This window comes from Stenella coeruleoalba, assembly GCF_951394435.1.
Source record: "Stenella coeruleoalba genome assembly, chromosome: 8".
NCBI lineage: Eukaryota > Metazoa > Chordata > Mammalia > Artiodactyla > Delphinidae > Stenella > Stenella coeruleoalba.
Window position 1 is genome coordinate 12,669,504 of NC_137154.1, and position 11,084 is coordinate 12,680,587.

At 39.3% G+C, this 11,084-nt stretch overlaps 1 protein-coding gene across 5 annotated transcripts in view; it reads left to right on the forward strand.

The window, feature by feature from the left end:
- NUP160 (nucleoporin 160) overlaps nt 1–10,542 on the forward strand; it is a 55,046-nt gene extending 44,504 nt beyond the window's left edge. For all 5 annotated transcript variants that reach the window (XM_079928215.1, XM_079928214.1, XM_079928216.1 and 2 more), the window contains 9 exons: nt 1,853–2,013; nt 3,376–3,436; nt 4,226–4,336; nt 4,513–4,636; nt 5,610–5,711; nt 6,336–6,477; nt 8,133–8,258; nt 8,692–8,796; nt 9,260–10,542. In XM_079928215.1, coding sequence (XP_079784341.1) covers nt 1,853–2,013; nt 3,376–3,436; nt 4,226–4,336; nt 4,513–4,636; nt 5,610–5,711; nt 6,336–6,477; nt 8,133–8,258; nt 8,692–8,796; nt 9,260–9,349 — 1,022 coding nt within the window. In that variant the 3' untranslated portion in view covers nt 9,350–10,542. The remainder of the gene's footprint in view (nt 1–1,852; nt 2,014–3,375; nt 3,437–4,225; nt 4,337–4,512; nt 4,637–5,609; nt 5,712–6,335; nt 6,478–8,132; nt 8,259–8,691; nt 8,797–9,259) is intronic.
- Nucleotides 10,543–11,084: the final 542 nt, after the last annotated feature.

Here is an 11,084-nt window from a genome sequence, read left to right on the forward strand (position 1 = left end):
AGGCTCAGTAGTTGTGGCTCATGGAATAAGTTGCTCTGTGGCATGTGGATCTTCCCAGACCAGGGCTCAAACACGTGTCCCCTGCATTGGCAGGCAGATTCTTAACCACTGCGCCACCAGGGAAGTCCTGCATATTCTTTGAGTAATGCAAGAAAGGAAAAATAGATGATTCAAGATATATTACTACTTTCACAATGACAACATCCATTACATCAACCTGATTAAGACCAGCTTAGCTAGATTAACGCTCAGGTCTTTCTGGAGCAAGGCTGTTTTTCTGACAAAATGTCTTACATATTGCAGGCACTCAAAATATTTGTTGGGATGAAAAATAGTTTGATTTGATTTGGAAACTGAAAGGGAATTTTAAAATCTGTTTAGTTTCTGGAGTCCCATGCTGTCTCAGAACAATGTTTTTTCAATATTTCATTCAACCTATGTAACTAAAGCATTATAAAAATAAGAGTCTGGGACTTCCCTGGTGGAGCAGTGGTTAAGAATCCACCCACCAATGCAGGGGGCACAGTTTCGAGCCCTGGTCTGGGAAGATCCCGCATGCCACAGAGTGGCTAAGTCCGTGCACCACAACTACTGAGCCTGCGCTCTAGAGCCCATGTGCCACAACTACTGAAGCCGGCACGCCTAGAGCCTGTGCTCCGCAACAAGAGAAACCACTGCAATGAGAAGCCCACGTACTGCAACAAAGAGTAGCCTCCGCTTGCCGCAACTAGAGAAAGCCTGCGCGCAGCAACAAAGACCAAACGCAGACAAAAATAAAAATAAATAAATTTATTAAAAAAATAAAATAAAATAAGAGTCTGTGACCTTGGGGGACTTCCCTGGTGGTCCAGTGGTTAAGACTCCACACTTCCAATACAGTGGGTGCAGGTTCAGTCCCCGGTCGGAGAACTAAGATTCCACATGCCACATGGCATAGCCAAAAAAAAAAAAAATGCGTATGATTTGGACAGAGCACCCAAATCCTGGGTGGGGAATAGGTGACAATATGGCTGAGACTAGCTCTCTGTACTCTCTGGGAACATAGTATCTAAACATCAAAAGTAACATTTTAGATGTTTGGGGGATTTTTTTTTTTTTTTGGTGGTGGTGGTGAAGTACATATACATAAACTTTACTATCTTAACCATTCTTAAGTATTTAGTAGTGCTAAGTACCTTCACATTACTGCGTAATCAGTCTCCAGAATTATTTTCATCTTGCAAAATGGAAACTATACTCCTTAAACAACAACTTCCCATTCCCTCCTCCCCCAGCCCCTGGCAACCACCATTCTATTCTGTGTCTATAAATTTGGTTACCAGAATCATATAGTATTTGACTTTTGTGACAGACTTATTTCACTTGGCATAAACTCTTTAAGGTTCATCCATGTTGTAGCAAGTGTCAGCATTTATAATATTCCATTGTATGGATATATCACATTTTTCTGGAAACTTGGATGTTTCCATCTTTTGCCTGTTGTGAATAATACTGCTAGGAACAAGGATGTACAAATAATTCTGCAAGACTCTGCTTTCAGTTCGTTTGTTTGTTTTTGGGGGGGTGGTATATACCCAAAAGTGGAATTGATGAATTATAAGGTAATTCTATTTTTAAATTTTTGAAGAACTGCCGTACTGTTTTCCGTAGTGGCTATACCAGTTTACATTCCCTACAGCAGTACACAAGGGTTCCAATTTTTCCACATTCTCACCAGCACATGATTTTTTGTGGTTTTAAGTTAAACTCAATTTTTGTTTTAAATTTTAATGTTTGATAAGTGTGACAAACTCTCTGTGTATCTCTAAAGAGATACATTTTTGAAATTGTAATGTCTATTATTGCCTTATAGCTGGCACAGTGATGTTTGAGTACGGAATGCGTCTTGGCAGAGAGGTTCGAACTCTCCGGGGACTTGAGAAGCAAGGCAACTGTTATCTGGCTGCTATTAATTGTTTACGCCTTATTCGCCCAGAATACGCATGGATTGTTCAGCCAGCATCTGGTGCAGTGGTATGAAAACTTTCCATCCTGGAATTGGGGGATCATTTAATTTATTTGGTTTGGTCCTTTGAAAACTATTACCTCATTTTGCTTCATTTCATTTAAAATTTCCACTGGGATATTTGTGGACTTAATATATTTTTGTAGCAATTCATTTGTTACATGTTACTACCCCTTTAGTTTCCAAGGTCAGAATTATTGTAGGAATAAGTATTACAGAGTGGTTTTGGAGTTAGACAACCTAACTTCAGGCAAATTACTTAATCTTTTACTGTCCAGTTAGCCTCTTGGATAAAATAGGGATGATGACAATAATAATGTCTACCTTATAGGATTGTTTGGGTATTAAATGAGATAATTCATGTAGAGTGCTTAGAGCAGTGACAGTGCCTGGCCTGCAGAAAGTGCTCAGTAAGTGGTAGCTGCTTTTATTTCATTCATTTTTGTTAATTTAATCTATTGCTACTATTTTAGGGGAGGCGAACTGTGAGGTGTTTTTTTTTTGTCATGCTGATGGGGTCATATACTCCCAGCTACTTGTATTGTATAGTTCCTGAATGTACTATGCTTCTTCCCAGGGTTATGGGTAGAGAATGTAACTCTGAAACCAAGGAAAGTCAAGTGGTTTATATGGAGATCAAATCTGTGTCCTTGGACTCAGTAACATATTTTAGCTAAGTGAGCCAAGTTGGCAAACAACTCCATTTCTTTGTCTAGTAGTTACAGTACTTTTGTGAGAAGAGCTGTGCTAGTTGAAATGAACATAATTTACGTTGAGAGAATTTAAGCCTGAAAGCTCTGGATCATCGTTAATGAAAAAAAAAAAGGGTATATATTAAAAATGAGGGGCTTCCCTGGTGGCACAGTGGTTAAGAATCTGCCTGCCAATGCAGGGGACACGGGTTCAAGCCCTGGTCTGGAAAGATCCCACATACCGTGGAGCAACTGGGCCCATGAGCCACAACTACTGAGCCTGCGCATCTGGAGCCTGTGCTCCACAACAAGAGAGGCCACGCACCGCGATGAAGAGTGGCCCCCGCTTACCGCAACTGGAAAAAGCCCTCGCACAGAAACAAAAACCCAACACAGCCAAAAATAAATAAATAAATTTTTTTTAATGAATAAAATAGAAAAAAGAATAAAAGTTCCCACACACAAAAAAAATGATATGAAAATAAAATGCTCATTTTTCAGGGACTTCCCCAGCGGTCCAGTGGTTAAGACTCCACGCTTCCACCACAGGGGCATGAGTTCAATCCCTGGTCAGGGAACTAAGATCCCACATGCCACACGATGCAGCCAAAAAATAAAATTAATTTTTTAAAAAAACCCTAGTTTCTCACAGTTATATCTATTGTTTTGTCTTTTCAGTATGATCGCCCTGGAGCATCCCCTAAGAGGAATCATGATGGAGAATGCACAGCTGCCCCAAGTGAGTCAGGGATCTCATGCTGATTCTTTGCTGAAGAGCAATTATATTGTTATAGTAGTATTCTTTATATTTATTTTTTGGATAGTAGTTGTAATACTGTGTATAATTATATTGTAGTATATTGTATATGTATGGTAGTTATATTATTAAAATATTGTAAAGTTCCTTCTTGGTAGTTTGTTTTCAATATTCTGTTAAAGGTTGTCTGGTAGCTCTTTGAAACTTTGTATGCCTGTATGGGAAATGAAAATGCTTAAAAATGTGTGTGTGTGTGTGTGTGTGTGTGTGTGTGTGTGCGCGCGCGCGCGTGTGCATTTGTTGTTTGTTGTTTTTAAATCAGCTTAGTACCAAACGTTTTTTTATCAGGCTCCTTTGGTATCACCATGGAGGCATGATTTCCTTCCTTAAAGAGCCTGGGTTCTAGAGTCAGGCACAGTTGGTTTTAATTCTGCCTCTCACTTTGAGCATGCTCCTTTCTTACTGATAGAGATAGCAGTGTTTCACAGTTGTAAGAGTTAATTGAAATTATTTGTGAAAGGCCTTGCAAGTGCCTCCTCATTTGCAGCTGTTGTCATTAGAGTCCTTTGATTTGACTCAGCTGTAGTGTGAGACCGGGATGTTACTTTATTTTTCAAGTTAGCTTTTATTGAACCCCTTGTTTTCTCCCCACCTTCATGAAATTAAAACTGAATGTTACTTAATTTTTAGTGGGAATTGACAGGTTGAGTTAGTCTAATAGGCACTTCCTTTGTACTTTGGGAATTGAAAATGTTTTTCTTTGGCTTATAGCAAATAGACAAATTGAAATCCTGGAACTAGAAGATCTGGAGAAAGAGTGTTCCTTGGCTCGCATTCGCCTCACTCTAGCTCAGCACGATCCCTCAGCAGTCGCGGTTGCAGGTAGGCATTCAGCACCAACAGCACATTTTAGGGCCGGGCAGTGGACATAGTATACTAGATGGGTATTAAAGCATGTCATTGTTATTATGAGGTATTCATCAAGGAAGCAGTCTTTGGGTTCAGTTCATTTCCATATGCCGTTGGGTGCACTAAATAGCTCTTTTCCATTTCCGCAGGAAGTTCGTCAGCAGAGGAGATGGTAACTCTCTTGGTTCAGGCTGGCCTCTTTGACACTGCCATAGCACTCTGCCAGACTTTTAAGCTTCCCTTAATGCCAGTCTTTGAGGGACTTGCTTTCAAGTATGTATGCAATTGTCTTTCAGTAATCTTAATTTTCTAATGCAAAAATACTCTGCTGTTGCTTAGTGTGAAGCAGTAGTCACACGAGCCGGTATCCTACAAGGCTGCTTTAAAGAACAGTTTTTGTGTAATACACACAATGATTTTTTTTTTTTTAATCTTGATTTATAGCTTCTTTTGAGAAATCAGATCTGGCATTCCTGAGCCCACATGGCCACATGACAGTAGATAACCTGGGTTAAATAGTGGTGTCCATTTAGATAAGGCATATGTTCTCTTCAATCCTTTAGGACATCTAGTGGCCCCTGCAAACATTGTTAAAAAGTACTTCTTATTAAAGTTACATTATACCTAAATATTAGTCAAGTTGTTTGTGAGTTAGAAATAAACCATCAGATTTTTTTTTTTTTGGCTGCGTTGGATTTTCCTTCCTGCATGCGGGCTTTCTCTCTCTAGTTGCAGCGAGCAGGGGCTACTCTTCGTTGCGGTGAGCAGGCTTCTCATTGTGGTAGCTTCTCTTGTTGCAGAGCATGGGCTCTAGCCGCACGGGCTTCAGTAGTTGTGGCACGTGGGCTCAGTAGTTGTGGCTTCCAGGCTCTAGAGCGCAGGCTCAGTAGTTGTGGCGCACGGGCTTAGTTGCTCCGCGGCATGTGGGATCTTCCCGGACCAGGGCTCGAACCCATGTCCCCTGCATTGGCAGGCAGATTCTTAACCACTGCGCCACCAGGGAAGCCCACCATCAGAATTTTTCATCATCAATTTTCTCTTGTAAGTAAATAATCTCAACACTTATTAATGGCCTTGTGGGTCATCCAGTTGTGTGGCTGTGAGGAGAGGGAAGAGCCAGTACCCAGGGTGAATTTAGTAATAGACTAGAGCTAAAGTTGTCATCTCGTCTCCAGTTTCAGTAGCAAAATAATGTGGTGCTTTTCAGCAAATTAGTTTACTCTGTGTGGAACCATTTTCATTGCAGATGCATCAAATTGCAGTTTGGAGGAGAGGCAGCCCAAGCAGAAGCCTGGGCCTGGCTAGCAGCCAATCAGCTCTCATCAGTCATCACTACTAAGGAGTCTAGGTATAGCCCTAGTCTTCATCCAACCCTGCAAGGGCTTACCCTCCATATCCTTCCCCAGTGTCTACCTGAATGTACTTTAGTGTCTTCAGAATCCTTCTCTAACAACCCTAACCCTCAGTAAACTTCCCTTTCCTGAATTGCATTTATAATTTGTATTATGCAGCTTAGCACTTTAGAATTATAGCATTTTACAGTCTTGAAGTCTTCTGACATTATTTTTCAAACCCTAAATTAACACCAGAATTACTATCAAAGTACAGATTACAAGATATCACCCTAATCTTCTAAATCAGAACTACTGCATGATTCTAATGCTTGATCAGGTTTGGAAATAGTGGTCTGAGCCAATTTCCTTGTTTTAGAAATCTGGAACAAACAAGTAAAGTGAATTGTTTAGTTGAGTTAATATGTGGTTATTGGGAAATACAAGAATCCAAGTCATCTAGTTTCTAGTACCACCCCTAAGTCACATTGGCCCTAATAATGTTAGTTGTCATTTAGCTGTATTATCAATTCTGTTGTGAGTGTCTATAAAGATTTTTTCCATGTAAATACATGTTTTGAATGGTACTATAATTATCTATTAAGAATCTGGAACTCAAAGTCCTTTCTCCTTTTATCAAGTGCTACAGATGAAGCATGGAGGCTATTATCAACTTACCTGGAAAAGTACAAAGTCCAGAATAACTTATATCACCACTGTGTAATCAACAAGCTCTTGTCTCATGGAGTGCCTCTGCCTAACTGGCTTATAAACAGTTATAAGGTAAGTGGTATCTTAACTTATAGAGAGTAAGAACCTGGTCTTTATCGTCCTGAATAACTTCATGAGATGATTAAAAAGGAAAAGATAGAGTGACAATTTATGGAAATATACCGACTTATATACTTACAGCTTCTCAGTCTCAGCTAAAAACAGTTTACTTCAGTCCTGTGACGTACTGGGTGTTCAGATTTAAAGTTCTCCGTGTTGGTGATTAAGTTAATGCATGCTTGTGTGCTCACTGAACAATGAGTGTGTATTTAGAACAATGAGTGTATATGGAACACAGCATTCACTATTCATTACTCAAAAAATTCACAGGAGTGAGTGGAATTCTTTTCAAAGTCTACTGTTGTAGTTTATCTTATGACAGGGCCGAAAGCAAGCTCGTCACACGAGATGAATTGTGCCGAAGCACAGCAGTAGAGGGCTGCTGCTCGCTCAGGCAAAACAGCGCCGTCTGTCCTGCTGTGGTAGCTTTTATTAAAGCATTATCTAGGTTTACATTTTAAGACTTATTTTCTTAACATTCCAGAAATGCCAAAGCAGCAACATATGTTTCTATTGATTATACAAGCAATAATGGGCTTTCTTGAAAACATGCCGTGCTTCGTCCTTGAGCGCAAAAGCAGCACAAGGTTCCCACCATTATTTTGATTATACTGAAGTAGCACAAGGACATTTCCTTGCATTCCCACCACTCTGATTATACTGAGGACATCTCATGGATCAGTGCCCAAAGCACCCAATGCTTCTTCGCAGGCCCCCGGTTTGCCGGGCGGGGGGCTTATGGGTCACATCTCCTTTCCATGTCCTCAGTTATTCCACTACATTCTACAACAGTGTTTCTTTCAGTTTCTGTCAAAATTGGGTCCTTGGGCCACCTGCATTAAATTATTTTGATGGTGGGCTTCTTCAAAATATAGATTCCTGAGCTCCATCCCAGACTTACAGAATCAAATTACCTTGGAGTTGGGATCCAGGATCTATATTTTAACAAGGTCATGATTTGATTTGATGCATGCTAAGTTTGAGAACTACTGTACCTGAAATACATTGGGCACAATAGGAAAAGAGAATATAAAGCTTAAGAAAGTTAACCTATTTTTTTAAGTTAAAAAGTAGAGAAAGCAGCTAAGATGGTAAAAGTTAAGACTGTGATCAAATCAGAATATAGAAAGCATAATTGACATAATTAGGAGAGGCCTTCCAAACTGAGGCTGTATCACTTTTCTCTCACCCTGAGTTAAATACAAATGTAATTCAAGCATTTAAAGTTGGTGATTCTTTTAACTTCTTTCTCATTTGTCATTCGTATGTTTCTGAGAATTAATGTGACTATGTTATCTCTGGTATTCAGCATTTCTGGGAAGGTTTGTTGACTTACTACTGTGGAAACAAATTAGGAAAGAATTAAAATGTGTCTTAGATCACAGAACAGGTGAGGAAGGCCACTTAACAGAAAGGGCCTCACAAGGTGCGCAGAGGTAACTGGGCTCTTGGGAATCCGACCCTCATCCCAAGATAAGTAAACCAAGGTGTTTGTTTATTTATAATGAAAAGTATAAATGCCAGGGAATCAGACACTCAACATCCTTTGGTCCATGCCCAGGTAAGATGGAAATTGGTAAGTGTTCTTAATCACTAACTTTTTACAGAAGGTTGATGCTGCTGAGTTGCTCCGTCTCTACTTAAACTATGACCTTTTAGAAGAAGCTGTGGATTTGGTTTCAGAATATGTGGATGCTGTATTGGGAAAAGGACATCAGTACTTTGGAATTGAGGTAGGCTTGTATCCACATTTCCTTTTAATTCTGTATTATCACACTTTCCTTTTCCAAAGTTTTTTCAGATAATTTACATCTAAATTTCAGACTGGAAATAGTATCATTCATTGACAATTTAGAGAAGAGTTTTGTTGAGTGTGTTTATCCCTAATCAGCCTTAGCCCTACTTTAAGATAAAAGATGATATGAATTTAAAAATACATTTGATTTAACTAAGAAAAGGACCAGTTCCCCAGTTGAAAAGAGATGCGGGGTTCCAGTCATGTACCGTGTGCACACGTGTGTGTGCGCACATGCATGCACACACACAATTTCTTGTTGTGAAAACAAGTAAAGCATTTCATGTTATCGAATCCTGTGGAAGTAGCTACCCAGAAGAAATGGTCCACTTTTCAGATTTTCTTCAAATAATAGGTATTTTTCTTTCCAGTTTCCACTGTCTGCAACAGCTCCAATGGTGTGGCTCCCATACTCTTCCATTGATCAGCTTCTGCAGGCTCTGGGAGAGAACAGTGCCAACAGTCACAACATTGCAGTGAGTAAACCCTCTCCTGGGGCATTTTATATAAGCCCTTGCGTTAGCAGTTACACCTTAAAGCTTGCTTTTCTGGTTCTCAAGGATTAAGGAGAGGGCAGAAGCCATTTATTGCCCTTCACATGCTGCCCAATCCCTTTATAAGATGATTAGTTAAGTCAGATATAACCTCTCTGGTTCTGGGAAGAGAGCTAATAAAGCTTTTATTAAAAATACTGGTATGATTTGCATATTTAGAAATTCGTTAGGGAAACAGGGTTGGAGTATTGTATATAGCAGAAAAGTCCAGTTATATCAGTGGAGTCACAGAGCAGACTCCTATACTGAATGGTGGTTAAATGAAGCACAATGGCTCACAACTTTATTAGGGGAAATCTGGTTGCTGAAGTCAAAGTGATTGATAACTTTAGTCTTTTTCAGTCCTTGACCTATTCTCCAATGATTCCCTTCTTTTCTCCTACAGCTGTCCCAGAAAATACTTGACAAATTGGAGGACTACCAGCAAAAAGTTGATAAGGCAACACGGGATTTATTATATCGTCGGAACTTGTGATCTGGATGGTTGCCCAGCCTTTGGAACTGCTTGGTGCCTCTTAGGGCTTAAGACTTTACCCAGCAGGAAACCTGTACTCCAGGCCGGTTTTTATACCTGTAAATGATGTGTACAACAGTCAAGTCTGCATTCTGCACAAGAAAGAAGGGCAGATGAGTCACAGGACCTGTGCTTGCTGGTGGTGCTAACACACAGTCTCTGGTTTTCAGCCTTGGTCTCAGACAGCTGCTTTTGTATATGATTCACAAGCTTTTTTAGAGTTTATATTTTTTTAAACTACCGAAGACATTCTTTATCTGAAAATTAAAACCCACCTACACTTTCCAAAACAGCTGATGGTTGTTGGTTCGTTGTAGCTGACCACCAAAAGCAGTCACTGCAAATCCTTTCATTCTTCCCTATCACTTTTTGTATTTCAATGGAATTATTTTGGTCCAGAACTGACATGTATTTTCTGTATTGCAAACAGAGGCTAATGATTTTGCATACCCTTTTCATTATTTATTGTGGAGTTTTTTTATGATCTCCAATAAGGTATTAAGTAATTTGCCTAGATTAAGCCTAACGTGATGACCAGCTGTTAAGGAAGATATCTTTTTTTTTTTTTAAGGAAGATATCTTGAATCTGGTTCTGAGGCTAAAGTGGAATAAACTCTTAGCTAAGAAAAAATTGAAAATTTATCATCTGTAAAAGTAATACATTTTCAAAGTAAATTCCATTAACCTCTATGATTTATGATAATCAAGCCGGACTTGATCATACAGGCAGTCTAATAACGTATTGGACCAAAATATAAACTTTCCTCTTCAGATTCAGAGGCATTCGTGGCCACAAATTCGGGGGGACGTGAAAAAATAAACTCTTGAATTTTATTCTGTATATTAAAATTTATCTTTTAAGGAAACCATCTGTATAGTACTTGCTTATATGCCCTTTGATCTTTCTTGAGTTGTTCATAAGCATTTAATTTTTATGTCAATACCATATTTACATTATATATTTTAAATAACAATGTGAGTTTCCCTGTGGTACTGTTATTGGTAGATACTGCGGTATGTGACTCTTTCTTCACATTATCTCTGCCACGATTAATGCGAAGTGTTTGATGCAATTAGGGGCCACAAGATGTCTTGCCTTTCCAGCTCCATAAACTTGTGGCTTACAACTGTAGCGAGAAATATATTTTGACCTGTATATACATATATAACCAAGAGAAAGCTTTCACAAAATATGTATCCTCACTTGATATATTTTCATGAGTGACTAATGGATGATAACCTACAGCCTGAAAAATGTCAAACCCTCTTGTAGCCATTTCTGAAAGATAAGAAGTAGCTCAAGACTGGCCCTGTTGCAGAAAGCTGTTCATTTGCATTGTTGAGCAAAGCAGTGGTTTCCATGGTGGCAGTTCATAAGACACTGACCAGCTTTTCCTGTCCTCACTATTTTAGTTCAAGACCTAGAACTCATGCTGGAGCCAGCCCAGCTCTTCTGTCAATTTTCTTCCACCTTCCTCACTTTGAAATCCAACCAGAACAGAAAAAAGGTGTCCACATTCTTTCACTTCACTTTTCTCATCACTTTGAGTCCGCAGTTTCGTTTTCTGGACCATGTGATGTATTAATAGCATCGTCTTTCCTTGTGTTTTCCAACTCTGGCAATTTCCTGATTACAAATTGCTATTAAAAGGGGTCCCTTCTTTTTTAGTGCTTAACTACCATTAAATAAAGGTGT